Raw genomic sequence first — 15,468 nt, forward strand, 5'->3', positions numbered from 1 at the left:
CGTATTATTAAGAGGCAAATTCCGACCACCGGCAGAATTAAATGTTCTAATTCATCCTTGTCGTTAATTCTTTTACCAGGAGACTGGCTATTGAAACTTGGTGGCATGCGAGGTTGCTGGGCACCAATATTAGACTGAATTGTGAACCAAGCATTCTGCAACGAGTGGTCTGGTCCAAAATATGTTCAGTGGGTTGACGGTACTGAGTTGCGCAGGACTTTCGTGCGTGATTGCTTGAAACCTTCATGCGCCGTAGAAGATAGGGGTCTACATCGCCCGGTAAACCAATATTATGTGAACAGGATGTGTCGCTCAAAGTTCGTGACTGGGGTTGTGGTAAAATATCGAACTTCTGGATATAATCCTGTTTATGCGAGGGTGGCGATGTAGCTCCGGTCCTTATTCCTCTAAGGGATGGCGATTGATCTGATGACACATTCGGAGATGGCTCAGTTTCCATGAGTTGATACAGACTTGAGTCACACTGGGGCAGACCATGTCCGGATCTTCTTACCGTAGATCAGGAAGAACGCCGACAAGCCGTAGATTATCACGACTTCGATGACAGCAATCGTGATAAACATATATTTAATTCCAGTGGCAGCAACCCATACCAGCGAAGCAAAAAGAAATGCGACACTGATGGCGTTGCGAACAAAGGAGATAGCCAGAAAAGAATCTGTAACAATCTAGGTTCAATGCCAGCGCCTGAGACACAAAAGTGAGTCGAAATCAAGATTCCTCGGCGTATGAGTCAGTCAAATAGGTGAAAAGAGAGGCGGAGAATGGGTTTGTTCCTAGTGAGGTTATTCCCGCGCCAACAGCAACAATAGGCCAGCTCAGATGCAGAGAAAGCGCAAATCCAGTGAGAATCATCCCGGTAGGAAGAGCAACGCTGAATATGACCAGCATCCAAAGCCGCATTTCCGGCTCGTAAATTCCGTTGTTTCGCCGAGCCATCCACACTATCATTTTATCGCTAAAGCTGGCAGAGCCCACGGTACCAATGGTGGTCCCGATCAATGGGGCTAGATTCACGAGACCGACTTGTGAAGAGTTGAAATTTTATGGCTCAGCGGGTAGATACGTAGCCAAAATAGTGATGAGAACCATGATAGAAAAGCAGGACGTGGAGTATACGACGCACACAAAGGCCACAGCCGGGATGCGCACGAGTACAACTAGTGGCTGTATGATGTATCGGAGCAGATCGCCAATTGCTGTCGAGTGGTCAACAACGAAACGAAGCCTCTGAATATAGGTTCTTCGTGGGGGAATAATCGCAGCGTCGATCATTTCAGAGTGAGAGATAGAGTCTCGTTTTGTTCAATCACCAAGAGGCAAATCTCCCGATATGTTGCCGTTTTGAGTTCCAGTAAGACTTTTCTTGATTTTGATGGCCTTCATTTCACTTTTGACAGACCCAGCGTCAATCTTTGGCACGAATTTAGTTTCCTCGTAGAGAAAAATGGTCGCAGGAATGACGATGCCGCATTACACGACCCACCACCACCACATCCAGCACCACCTTTGACCGGAAGCTATCAACATTGCCTGTTAGATTGATCTTGTTTGAAAGTTTCTGGGAACCCACGAAGCCAGCGATGACTGGTGCCAGATATGTTCCAATAAATATTGTCCAAACATAGATAGTATTGGCCAACCCACATTCATGCACGAAGAATAAACTAGCGATAGTAATTTGAATAGATGTATCGCAGAGGGCACCGACCGCAGAAAACAGAGAGCTAATTCCCATCCATTCTCGCCCGGTATGAAATTCGGCAGACCAGACACTCAGAACAAGATCCATTGCCAAAGTTACGATTATAAAAGCCCTCAGGCCGAATTTCAATGCAAATGGAATGAGGACGAGACCAAAGATAGCTAAGCCGACTGTCTGCAAGGCGTAAGCGTTGTTGAGTGTCTGGTAGCTAATACCAAGATCCATATTCATTGGTCCCCATGATACGGTGGCTATATCAAGGCTTGGAAGTAGTTTAGCTTTGATATATCTCTTTATAAGGGCGGATCCAGGTGACTTAGTCCTACAATGTGTAGACCATGAGAAGATTCATTAATGCAAGTCCGAAATTTAGGATTTTCTCCCATCGGCTCCAATTATTGTCTTAATTAGCCCAGTGATTGCGACGACTCAGGCTGTTCTTGAGTCGTTCTCTAAGACTTACTCCACCGACCGGCGGAATCTTGGTGAGGGTCTAGTTCCGCCGAACCGTTGGAAGAACGATGTGAGTCGGAACATGCGCCATATTCAGATCCACCGTGGGCCACCAATCGGAAATAGGATACTAGCATGTTTGTGGCCCCTGTACAGCATGTCTCCTCCTGTTGGATAGATGATCAACAATCCAGGTCGAACCTGAGTCACAAATTGCAACGTAGACCCGGGATATTGACGCCGCTAAAAGGAGCTGGAGAGTATAAGAAGGCACTGCTATTCCATTGTCTTGACATAGATTCGGTACATATTCAACCCGTGTTAAGTCTTGAATCTCTTATCACCAACTCGAAGTTTTTGCGGTGCGGGATTCAAGATGATGCTGCCACTCTTGGCCAGATATTGCTCCATGGATCCTATCGTGGTGACTGGAGTCATTGCACTGAGTGTAGTTGCTTTTATCATCTACACGAGCTCAGGCAAGCGGTTTCCTCTGATCAACAGCAAAGAGCGCTTTGAGATTGGCATTGCCCCTGCGAAAAAACGATTCTTCCATCATGCCAGATCACTCATCGTGCAGGGCCTGCAGAAGGTACGCTTCGAAATGTTCACTAGATTGTTTCACACACTAACGGTCATGTTTTCATTATTCAGTCGTCCGTTTTTAACATAGTCACTGATAATGGCCGTAAAACCGTGTTGGCACCAAAATATGCCGACGAGATTCGAAACCATCCGGATTTAAGCTTTTAACATGAGACCGCAATGGGATTTCATTCCCACATCCATGGCTTTGTGCCGTTCAAACAGGGAACGATGCCCGACCGGATCTTTCCGGATGCTATACGTATGAAACTCACGCAGAGCCTGGGTGAGTGTTGGCCAACTAGAGTCGCTAGTCAGGTGGATATATCTGTGCTTACTATACACCAGGCAGTGTGACAAAACCATTGTCCGAGGAGACGACCACTGCATTGAAGTCATATTGGATAGACGGCTCCGGTGAGTCCCCTTTGAGGGGGAAGAGCGCATATGTTTGTCCCACTAACTTGATCTAGAATGGCATACTATCAACACCAAAGATACCATCCTGAAGCTCGTCGCTCAACTTTCTTCGGGAGTCTTTCTGGGCGATAAAGTCTGCCGCGAGCCCGCGACCCTAAGTGGCTTCGAATCACCGTTGTCTATGTTGTTAACTCTTTCATCGCTGCCCAGTCACTGCGAACATGGCCCGGAATCCTTCGGCCCCTCATGGCTCGATTCCTCGCATTTTGTCCAAGATTCACGCCGAGCTACAAAAAGCCCGTGAAATCATAAACCTGGTACTTGTGCAGCGCGCGGCGGAAAAGGAAGCCGCAATTAAACAAGGTACCACACCTCAACGGTGCACGGATGCCATGGAGTGGATGGAACAATGTGCGAAAGGTCGTCCATGCGATGCTATTGCTGGGCAGCTCGCATTCTCCATTCCCTCCATTCACACCGCCTCGGACATGCTCACCCAGGCGCTGTCTGATCTATGCGGGAAGGAAGAGCTGGTGGAAGCGCTGCGTGAAGAGGCCCGCACGGTAATCAAGGAAGAGGGCTGGCAGAAGACCACTCTTTACAAATTTAAGCTTATGGACAGTATGCTGAAAGAGAGTCAGCGACTGAAGCCGACCAGCATGGGTATGGTTCATCCCGATTGCCGCATGATAATGAGATAAGAGATATATATAGTGACAGCGACATGGCTGTGTTGCCTACTCAATCGGGCGTGAAATGCTTGAATTCTCTATGAAAAGGGTGTTATCTCCTGAGCCAAGGACTTCCCGATACGAACTTCCTGATATGGAGGACCCTCCGGTAGTATATAGAGGATAGATCCTCCCTCATAGACAGCCTTTCTTCTCCATGGGAAAATTCCTTGACTACGAGTCATAAACAAACTAGTCTTTTACTAGGCTCCTTTGTAGACCGTCACACTTAACTAGTCTGACTATAGCATACAAAATCCTGTCAGGAAAAGAAAGGAATAAATTTCGCGTCCACCATCCGGTCAAACGTAATGTGATAACCCTTGACGGTATCAATATACTCGTTAAACCCAACAGAGCGAGCCGCATCAAGGGAATATTCCCGATCAAAGTCAAAATCCACAAGCATAAAATGAGCGTGGCCCCAATTTTGAGACTCGATCAAGCCCCTTTTCAGTCCATAAGCCTCAACCAAGCGATTCCACACCGTTAAATTCGCGTGAACAAAATCCTCCATTGTTTTCTGTTTGCCATCCGGTTCAATACCAACTAAGCCAAAGTAGGAGCAGATTCCCGGCCAGACTTGAGCCCAACTAGCTGGCTGACCATCACCACAATTGAAGGTTGACCCGTTGGGGCATTTCTCACGATTGAGGGATGCGTAGATTTCCATTTTGGCAAGGATATCCTGGAAGGTGTCGCTGTGGCGTGTGTGATAGCCGTGCGACTTACCAGGGAAAGGAACTTTGCTACCTTTTCCGTAGACTTCTCGATACAGTGCGAGATAGAATGCAATGCCGAACCCCATATTCATAAAATTAGACCCGGGAGCGAAGCCAACAATCCCATCCGGTCGAATTTCAGAAAAGGTCCATTTTTGACCTTTAGAAAGGCTCAGTAGAAGATCGTACTGGTCGTAGTAGAAAATGTTGCTGCGCCAGGGTTCCGGGATCCGGGGCATGGTCTCGCAAAGAGGAGGCTCGATCTTGACCTGTTTAGGAAACTCCAATCCGTAGCCTTTGCCACCAGTCTGTAGAATAATTACTTCTAGATGAGGTGAAATGGCAGAGATAGCTTCTGTGGCCGTTTTAAGAAGGGCCGTGTTGACGTGACGTAGGGACTGGAAATCGCCTGTCTGGATGTAGGCTAGCGAAGAATCAGCATTTGAAACCCGATACAAAAAGATCTCCCTCTACAAGCACGTACCGCAAAAGAAGACTACATTGACTGACTCAATATCGTTAACCTTGGCTTTGAGATGATCGCTAACCGTCTCCACCGATTGTGTAAGGTCGATACCCGACACAATGCGAAGACGTGCATCATCTGGCAAAAGTGCATCCTCGATTGGAAATGGTCGATTGGACAGACCGGTGACGCGGTTGAAGGTCGTAGGTGTTGGGTAGTGGAGGCATTGATTCAGGAGGGACCACCCCGAAATACCCGAGGCTCCAAAAATAAGAGCGTGCTTGCCAGATTGAGGCATGGCGGACAGGAGGCAATGTTGAAACCTCGCTATAAGATGTAGAAATGTATAAATAATAAAAGTTTAGTTTATCGAAGGACTTATAGCCAAAGGACACGACCGTCTTTAAATCCCTAACGTTGTCATACCCGGGTTTCATATCCCGTTTCATATTCCGGATGATTATAAACACAACAGTAGATAGTGGGGGCAATATCATGACAAAATTCTCAGCAAACGGTTCAATTCCGCTACTTGTGACGTCAGCTAATCAGAAAACGCAGAAACCTCGACGGCGGATAGATTTCATTGAAAAAAAAAGGTTTGTTGAAACCCACGAATTATCTGTTCGTTTTCACGTTGGAATTAATCTAAACAAAATCAGGGCAAAAATTGGATGACTAGCAATAATTTGAGAGGATGAAGCAAACGGCATACTAAGTGGTAAAGTTTACCTCGGGAGGTTGGATTAGTTAAGTGACAAAAAAAAAACAACTTCGACGCGAATCAAATTTTTGAAATTACTCAACCACCACGACGGTTACGGCCTTTAGAGTCGACCAGTTTGTCAATAACTCCAGCCGCTATCGAATGATTCTATCTTTATAGGGGATTTCGAGATGGTTGGGGCGAAAACCCCGTGTTCGCACAACGAGCAGGCCGGAAAACAGCTACCAAAGCCTGTTATCGATTTCTTCGAGCAGGTAGTTACCTACTGCGGTTTCATGCAACGCCAAACGACGGATATCCTCGATAGAAATGTTCATTTAGGCCCTGAGCTAGCTTCGATCAAGCAGACCCTTTAGAACGTCCAACAACATACCTACAGTACCCAGTCAAGCATTCGGAACCAGAGCTACCAATCTTGGGCCTCCGTGGTCAGGAATGCGCCTCCTCTAGCCTATACGATTTCCACTTACGGCTCCTTTAGTACCGCCCCGGCCACCCTGTCAGAGCTCAGCAAGGACCGCGAAGTGATCGTCAAACTGCGAGATGCTGGTGCCCAGAAGACCTACCGAAAGAAGTCATCAGCAGAGATAAAGATAAAGGCAGAGAATACAAGGAAAAGAGCTGTAGCAACGATTCTAACGCTCTCTCTGGCGAGGGCCCGATTCGTCTCTGTTAAGCAGCTGCGCTCGGGAGATCTTAGCTTGGCTCTACGTACTGCCGCGGAGGCCGAGACTGCTAGGATCTACGATAAATGGGCGGATGTCATGTCAAGCGGGGCCACCCTGCGACGCCCTACATGGGGCGTGGTAGTCTATGGCATCCCGATCAAGTCAATCCAGGACCTGAGTGATCAGAGCGAACAGAATCGAGTAGCTAACGAGCTACTCGACGAGAACAGGGAGGTTTGGAACCAGAAACCTGATATCAAGCGCGTAATCTGGCTTACCTATCCCTCCAATTATAAGAACCAGAAATCCTCCGCTCTCATCGTCAAATTCTCTGACCCGAGGCATGCAAACGAGGCAATCATGAAAGGGACTATTTAGGCTAGCGATAGCCGGATGACTGTTCTATACGATAGGAACGCGCGGATTCGGTAATGCTTCAAATGTCAGCAATATAGACATAGGAATCGTTTGTTCGAATAAAACAACCTGCGGCCTCTATGCCAAAGGCCACGAGACCCGGTCTTGCGTACAGAGGTCTGCTACCGGTAGCCAGGGACGCAAATGCGCTGGGTGCGGCGAGGCGCACGCCGCCTGGTCGAGAGTTTGTACAAGGTACGTAACGGAGCAGGAGCGGGTGCAAACTGTAGCTCAATATCGGCAGTCCCTGTACCGCATCCCGCCCTATCTACAGGATTATCTTTTCGTGGGTAGCGATACGGAAACCTCTGGTCCGCCTAACAGCGAGGAGCGGGCTGCGGGATCTAGGGAATAGAGAGAAAGATGGACCCGGTCAATCAGCCGGCCAGTGGAACGGAATCACTCTACAGCAAGATTTCAAAAAGGATCTATACTGTTATACAGTTCGCAGGAACTTATCCCTGTGCAGCAAGAAGAGGCCCTGATAGACCTAAACCCGGAGATAGACATAGACCCTACCCCGTCCGAGACAGAACCGTCAATTGCCCAGCAAATCAACATGATCAGCGAACCGGAGACGCCCGCACCAGTGACCCCTGCCCCCAGGGGTCGTACCCTGAGCAAGAGGCGCCCCTGCAGCGTTACCTCCTTGTGGGAAACGAGGCGAAACGCTAGACACTAGGTAACGCAGGAAGCCGCCCTCTTTGCCATTTCGCCTGCTACAGGGGACATCCCTCCAGCGAAGAGGACCCGAAGCAAGCAGCCAACCTACCGAGAACAATCAATATCGACTAGCGATATCACTAGCGATAACGCAGTAACAGCCCTCCAAAAATCGCCGGAGGCATCTCTTATCCCTGCACCTACCCCCTCAGGGCATTCGATCACGATCGTTTTGGCTGAGGACAACACGCTTGCCCGTTTAGTATCAAGAAAATGTACTAGAGATCGTTACCATAAATAGGCTCCTACACGTGTTTCAATACAATGTAAATCGATCAAAGGATAGGGTAATGGCCTAGTTCCTCTGGGACCCTGCGGTCCTGGAGGCTGATATTATCTTTATACAAGAACCGTAAGACAACTCCTTTCAGGATTTAACCTATTATCCAGCTAAAGTAACATACCAGCTTCTATACCCGACACGGACGGATATAGGGGACGAGCGGGCACGCGTGTGTCTCTTTATTTCGCGACAAATTGACTCTAACACCTGGAAACATATACCCTATTCGAGGGACATTCAAGAGCTTGATCTGACTGATGCTGATGGCAAGCGGTTTCGCATCTTCAATATATATAATTGACCAGCCGAGGTTGGCACAAGCATTTTAGGCCTGGTCAGTAACCTTACTACTAACAATATTAATGATTACGTTCTCCTATTGGGGGACTTCAACCTTTACCACCCGGCCTGGGGCGGCGAGAATGCCGCCCGAGATACCTTTCCTAACTAATTACTTAACTTAAGCGATAGAAGGTACCTGAATCTCTAGCTAGAGCCGGGCACTACCGCTAGAGACGAAGCCAGAACGAAGACTACGATTGATCTGGTCCTCGGCTCGCAGGACCTGACCCCTAGGCTAATTACCTGTAAGATTACTAAAAAGATTTATGCAGATTCCGATTATCTACTTATACGGACCCTTATCGACATTTAAATCAAGATCCCGGAGGCGCAGCGGCGCCGCAACTGAAAAACATACAAAGTAAAAGATTTATAGGCTTTTATAGATGTAATTTATACAGTAAGGCCTTTTTAGTTAAGAATAAGTAACACATTGAACTCGCAATAGAATTCTTTATTGAAACGGTAAATTAAGGAATAGTAACATCTACCCCGTGGGCACGGCCCAGCAAGTGGGCGAACCCGTCTTTTATCTCGGAATGCTGAGAGATAATCAAGATCACTCATAGATTTAGGCGTACATATACTGAGACCTGTATAGCTATGGGCCTTACCGATCCCATTACGGGGCTGGCCTAGGACCGCTATGCGAAAGTCAGAAACCGCAAAGGAAAAGTGCTAGCGAGGGCCCTACGGCAGGGACACCGGACCTGGATCAGAAAGGTCACCGAGGCATGTGGCGCGTGGCCAGATAGGCCAGGAACCGGGACGCCTCCGAGGGACTGGTCCTAATACTGAAAATACCAGATAACGGCCTCGCAAAAACTGCAGAACAGAAAGTTAAAGTATTCCGGAAGATTTTCTTCCTTTATTTACTTCTTGCAGACCTTTCCGATATCCTTATAACTTCCCTACCTCGGCAATTTGGTTTCCCGGATCTTGCCGAACACGAGATATTGCGCTGCATCCGAAAGGCGCCTCCTAATAAGGCCCCCGGGCCCGACGGCATCCCTAATAAGGTCTAGCACTGGCTAAATGAGGTTCCCTCCTTTGTGAAAACACTAACAGGTATCTTTAATGTCTGTATCCGCCTCGGGCATAACCCCGGATACTTTTAGCAATTTACAACGGTTGTCCTCCGTAAGGCCGCGCCACGGGATTATCGAGTCGCTAAATCCTACCGGCCTATTGCTCTCTTAAATACACTCGGTAAGATTCTAGAGGCGGCTATCGCTACCCGCATAACCTACGCATTGAAGGAATATAGCCTACTGCTACGAGGGTACCTAGGGAGACGCAAGGGTATCTCTGTCAATCATCTAATTTAATTACTGATAGATGCTATCTTTGATAGCTGGGGCCGAGGCCAGAAGGTAAGTATGCTCCTGTTAGATATAGCAGGGGCCTTCGATAACGTCTCTTATACCCGGCTGTTGCACAACCTGAAGATGGCACGACTAGGGTACTTTACCGGGTAGTTAGAGTCATTCCTTTCAGACCGTCAGACCCGGTTCTAACTACCTGGTTACCTGAGCGGTATCATTTCTACCCCCACGAGGATCCCCCAGGGGTCCCTTATCTTCCCGATCTTTTTCCTTCTTTTCAATACGCCCCTTATTCGGGCACTAAAAATCAATACTGTTGAGAACATGCACATCCAGCTACCGCTCTCGGGAAGAACCCTGGCATTCGGCTGAATTGACGATACTTGTACGATCGCTCTTTCCGAGTCAGACGCAGCTAATCAGCGTCTACTGGAATAGGCACTCAATAAGGCTGCTGTATGGTCCTGACAGCATTCGTCTAGGTTTGCGCCGGATAAGTTCGAACTGATACATTTCCGGAACCCGATGGACCCCGATCCCGGGGCCGAGAGGGACACCCCCTGTGATTACACGGAACCATAGAAGGGAAAGGACCTATTGGATCATGAAAGTTTCGTATTGCCTAGTAATTTGTATGCAGAATCGAGGCTCAATAAAGGTCTGATCCTCTTGATTTAAAGGATCGAAACGAAGCTATTTAACATGCAATATGACTACGTGGCTTCTTTGAAATCGGCTTATCTTGAAGCCATAAAATGCTGTCAGAGTTGATCTAGACGGATGCGGCAAGGTGTTGAATCCTAACGGTAAAATTGCCCTATATTTGCTGACAGGACCTTACTAACGCTAACTGGGAGGACGGGAACGCTAGGGAGATTCCCGTTGAACCCCCGGGGCATGACCAGCTGCCAATAAAGTATCACGCAACGGGCCATGTCATTCGGCCAGTGGAACACGTTAAATACCTCAGAATCTGGCTCGATAAGACTCTCTCTTTTACTACCCACTCTACCAAGGCGGTAGCGAAGGCGAACGGAAACCTTAAAGCCCTACGAAATATCTCTGCGTCCACATAGGGTACGTCCCTGCTGAACATGCAGACTATATATCTGGCCGTAATAGTCCCGCAGATGCTCTACGGAGTTGCTGCATGGTATAGCCCTACCAGCGGGCGTACTAGGTATGCAAAACGGCAGAAGACTATCAACGAATTCGAACGAATCCAGACGCGGGCGGCAGTACTTATTAGTGGAGCATTCAGAAATACTGCTTCTGTAGCTTTAGGAATAGAGCTGTTTTTGCCTCCGGTCCGCCTGCACATGCAACAGATAATTGAGGAGACTGCAATCCGGATACAGACCGGACCGGTTATAGCCTATCCCGGGGAGTTAGTCAAGAAGAGGAATTAAGCAGAGATAAAACGGTTAGGGTAATCCCCCATAAAGGCGCTGAAGTAGAGGAAGGGGGGCCCCCTATAAACCGGAAGCCGAAATTTGACTACGTGGGAGTCCCGAAAGGCGCACGTGCTTGTCCCGTAGGAACTCCCATTTAATTGCGTGATCGAGGGAGCGGATAGCGCAGTCCAGGAACATGACAGGATTTGCTAGAAAAGCCGGAAGCAGATCTGGTACTCTGACAGTAACGGCTTTAACAGCCACGTAAAGGGCACTGCAGTCTCGATTCGGGCTGGGAAGGTCTGCAAGAAATACCTAGGAGCCGCGGCTGACTCCACTGTGTACGTAGTAGAGCTAGAGGGGGTCAAAATGGCCCTAAAATGGGCAGAGGCTGTCCCGATCACGGTCTATTCAGACAGTCAGGCGGCCATTCAAGCCGTGCAAAACCCTGACCGACCATCAGGCCAGTACGTACTAAAGGATATTTACGAGAGGATCAGGACCCTGAGAGGCAGGGGCCTGCAGCAGAGAGATATGGAACTGCGCTGGATCCCTGCGCATATCGGTATAGAAGGGAATGAACGAGCTGACGAAGCAGCCAAACGGGCCGCGATAAAGGAAATCGAATTGAACTCAGTAGGGCCGCGGGAGCTGGCCGCTCGGTCAATCACGAAACTCGCAGCTGCAGCCAAAACTGACGTCTGCCGGAGAATCCAGGCGCAGTAGATGAAGTGGTGAGAGCGACAACAGGTTAGAAAATCTACCAAACGGCCGATTCTGAAGCCGAATAAGAAGGTCTTAAGGATATACGAGGGCCTGAGCAAGCCCCAGACCTCTATAATTATTTAGATGCGCACTATGAGGATCGGATTGAGGCGTTTCCTCTTCAAGATAAAGCAGGTCGACTCCGACCGCTGCAGGTATGAATTAGGCTCTCAAACGCCTAAATACGTCCTTATGGAGTGCTCGCTGCATCTCGCCAGTCGGAGAATAATGATAGAACGCCTCGACTCTATCGAGGGACTGCGTGGGCGTATACAGGACTACGATGCAGTCATGAACCACCCGTAGGCGATACGCTACGTCGCCGATTTCATGTAACGAATAGGCCTCCTACAGCAGTTCCGATTCGCCACGTCTAAAGACGAGGAGGACGAGAAGGCCCCGGAACCCAGCACCCTCCTAGAGGGACTCGAACTAAACGAGGAAGACGATAGTTATATTGAACACTAAGAGCCAGAAAGTCTTACCTGGCTACGTGACGCACACAGGAACAGTGGATCCCACTGGAATACCACAGATAGAACGGAGTGGAAGGAGGGAACAGCGTCTAGGGGCGCAGTAGGCACGCGGCAGGCGTGTGACAGCCGGATTAGTTATGTTACTTTTTGATCTCTTTTGTCTACTGCACTGGGTTTATATGGCGTATGGGCTCGAGATTCTGCTTCATTCGGCGAAGCGCCTGCATAGCCTGTCGTTTCAATAGATAGGCTCTACTAGGTTAATAGAATTTTGGTTAATTGATTGATGATTGATAGAACTGGCCATCGCGCGGATCTACGGTGAGTTTCTGAACGACCAGCCCAAAGCAGTGAAGCGCTGGGAGAAGATCATGAACCTGTACCCGTCCTCCGAGGACGAGACAGCCATTGGGGTCGTGAAACTCGGAGCATCGTACGAGCTTGCTCGGGCGTACCTTTGCAACGCCTTCGATGCAGGGGTAGGCACCCCCGAAGCCGTTGCTATTGCCGCCAAGCTGGAAAAGCTCGCGAACACACAGGCCGCGACCGATTCGGTACTCTAGACGATTGTCAGCGCCCGTGCGATTTATCTGGGCGTGTACTACCGATTGGGTAAACAAACCGAAAAAGCGCAGGCGCAGTTCCGACCATCGATCAAGCGAGGAATCTAGATCCTCTCCGATGATGACCCGGAGAACGATGTTGATGGCCTTTGGGACTTGATGACCGCGCTGGTCGCAGCCGGTGACTCGAAGAACGTAACCGTGCTCGCGCACGCAATTTCCAATTTCGAGAAGAAAGACCCCGAGGATGACACTGCATGGAAGTGTGATGGACCGTGCCGGCGATCAGTGGCCAAAATCGATAGAATGTTGCTGTATCCGATCTGCATGGATACGGGGTTCTGTGCAGATTGTCTCAAGCTGTTGGAGGGAGAGACGATGGGCATTCAGAAGTGTAATCAGAAGCATGTTAAGGAGTTTTTGTATATTCCGGAGCGGACGAAAGAGTTTAACAAGGGGAAGATACTTGTTGATGGCGAGATAATAGAGTTTGATGCGTGAAGGGATCAGTTGAAGAAGGAGTGGTGCGTCTAATTTGTTATAGAAGGAGCGACCTAAATTAACGCTATAATACTTTCTGTTCGCTGCATTGATTTGGCATATACACATTTGTTATCTTGTTTTTTACTAACCTTTGCTTGGCCGATTTGCTCAACGCTTTTCGGTATAGATATATAATGAAGGGGAGATCGAACTCCAGATCGGCAAGATCCTTACAAAAGGCAATAAGGATCGTATATATACTTTTGTTAAGCACTTGGTACCTTACTCAGGACAGTCCGCACAAATCAAAGGCGAGAAATCCGGGCATAGGAGATACTTGGCTTTTTTTTGCCTAGACGCTCAGGAGCTGTTCGTGCCCTTTTCAATCCCTTTTTGCCGGGGAACCCAGCTATCGAGCATCTTGATCAAATCTTTATGTTAATATAACAAGGGCAGTAGGTAGGAGAGGAAGGCATACTCTGTTCTTAAGTTTCCGAGCTAACAGCTACCCGAATGGTCTAGGCACAAACGCGCGGTATATGTATATTTCTATATCTATATCTATATCCGTTCAGTCCTACATGTAACCCTTATTACGACGGTAGAATCCAATACTTCTGCTAATGCGCCTCCGTATTGGCCTCGCGAAACTTACTAATCCCCCCGGCAATCCCATCTCTATCTACCTCCTAATCGCTCCTCTCAACCCGATCAGGCCAGTTGTTCAGCACCTTGTCTATCTGTACCAAATGGCGGTTTGTGATCCTATCCACAGTCCCACTCTGATACAAGTATCCATGAGTATCGCGAGGCTTCGGGTCGTCAGCCCAATACCAGTCTAACCCGAACGGTTTCTCATTCGACTGCTGAGCCCATCCGGAATTCCCGATGCCAAAGGGTAACAGAAGTTGATATCCGTTGCTCTAGAAGTGTGGCCAACGCTCCACCACGAGATGGATATAGAATCCGGCAGCGATATTGTAGAGGTTAAAGCCCTGATCGCGCGGGACTGGCTGCTACTCTACGTCGTCGATCTAAAAGACCCGCAGAGGGCAGTTGCCAGGGCGCTGTCCGTAATGGTTATATAGCGATGTAACAAAGTCCGTGATAGGCTGGTGCTGGAATTCAGAGACGGTAGGGAATCGGATTCCCGGCGCGATGTACCGGAACCGGACTGTACAGCTGGAAATGGCCTTGAGGAACTGGTAGGCAAATGAGAAAGGGGGGAAGATATCCTGGTTTAAGAATGTTGCCGGATCATGTTATGGCAAATGCATGAGAGTAATAGAATCGGCTCTATACGGGATTTGAGATTTAATTAGGTTTACCAGATGCTTGAACGCAGCGGTTGCCCTTTCTAGCTCTATTTTCGTGTGATAGTGAATTATCCACTGGTCTATTACCCTACAACTGGGGTTGTCGAGTTTCACTAGTTTTGCCTGATCTTCGGAAATCGTCTGTACTTTTCCGTCATCGATCATGTCAAGATATGAATCTAATATAACCTCCAGAGGCATCCAGCCCCATGGGCGGCTAGTAATGGTACTGGTGTCATTATAATTCTCGATAAAGGTTACTTTTAAAGTCGTTTAGTCAAACCTAGTCAATCAGTAAGTAAACGCGCCTTGCCTTTAAGTCATTGGGATTGCCTCATCAGGGAGAAAGAAAACCATACACGATACCCTTATCATCGAGACCTCGAAAATGACTAGACTTATATAGCTTGATAAATCTTCCATTCTCATCCTTATCCTTATACAGATCTATACGATCCCGCAGGGCATCCGGAGACTTTAGCGCTCCAATATAGAGGAAAAGTACAGATCACTGAGGCAGTTCGTTCTTATCCCAAGCACGTTTCAGGAACCCGGTCAAGGACGGGTGGAGACCGTTGGCAACTTCCTCAGAAGGTGCCCTGGCCTCCCACCAGGTTAGGTACTTGGAGGGTATCTCCCTCCCACGGCCCTTAACGGCCCTGGTTAGGAGCTCGTTGTGCAGTGCTGCACAGCGCTCATAATCCATGATCCCGCGGCCGAGGTTACGGACCGGACTGGATTCGGTTATGCGGGGCCATCCGTCGGGGCAAGCTGGGGTTGATGAGGGCAAGTGATGCTCGGAGGCGGCTATAGGCCGTTTTCCGCCTAGACTTAGAACTCCAACAACGTCGAAGCCCTATCAAAATTTGCCTAGATATAGAGC

General features: G+C 48.5%; 4 protein-coding genes across 4 annotated transcripts; 3 read left to right on the forward strand and 1 right to left on the reverse strand.

Moving 5' to 3' along the window:
- Positions 1 to 2,588: 2,588 nt before the first annotated feature.
- KD926_002791 (cytochrome P450) lies at positions 2,589 to 3,885 on the forward strand (the record flags this gene model as incomplete). The annotated part of the gene is made up of 5 exons (XM_053097264.1): positions 2,589 to 2,771; positions 2,990 to 3,050; positions 3,113 to 3,181; positions 3,238 to 3,342; positions 3,395 to 3,885. 5 exons carry the CDS (start codon positions 2,589 to 2,591, stop codon positions 3,883 to 3,885), a joined length of 909 nt encoding a protein of 302 aa, XP_052958881.1.
- Positions 3,886 to 4,177: 292 nt separating this feature from the next.
- Positions 4,178 to 5,401, reverse strand: KD926_002792 (SDR family oxidoreductase; the record flags this gene model as incomplete). Its single annotated transcript, XM_053097265.1, has 2 exons — positions 4,178 to 5,061; positions 5,122 to 5,401. 2 exons carry the CDS (start codon positions 5,399 to 5,401, stop codon positions 4,178 to 4,180), a joined length of 1,164 nt encoding a protein of 387 aa, XP_052958882.1.
- A 599-nt stretch (positions 5,402 to 6,000) lies between these two features.
- Positions 6,001 to 6,876, forward strand: KD926_002793 (uncharacterized protein; the record flags this gene model as incomplete). The annotated part of the gene is made up of 2 exons (XM_053097266.1): positions 6,001 to 6,141; positions 6,187 to 6,876. 2 exons carry the CDS (start codon positions 6,001 to 6,003, stop codon positions 6,874 to 6,876), a joined length of 831 nt encoding a protein of 276 aa, XP_052958883.1.
- Positions 6,877 to 10,718: 3,842 nt separating this feature from the next.
- KD926_002794 (ribonuclease H family protein) lies at positions 10,719 to 13,287 on the forward strand (the record flags this gene model as incomplete). The annotated part of the gene is made up of 5 exons (XM_053097267.1): positions 10,719 to 10,975; positions 11,243 to 11,618; positions 12,102 to 12,198; positions 12,521 to 12,777; positions 12,895 to 13,287. The coding sequence occupies 5 exons, from the start codon at positions 10,719 to 10,721 to the stop codon at positions 13,285 to 13,287; spliced, it is 1,380 nt and encodes a 459-aa protein (XP_052958884.1).
- Between the last annotated feature and the right edge of the window lie 2,181 nt (positions 13,288 to 15,468).

Source organism: Aspergillus affinis (assembly GCF_023601865.1).
Source record: "Aspergillus affinis strain CMG 70 chromosome Unknown NODE_15_length_407527_cov_87_040692, whole genome shotgun sequence".
NCBI lineage: Eukaryota > Fungi > Ascomycota > Eurotiomycetes > Eurotiales > Aspergillaceae > Aspergillus > Aspergillus affinis.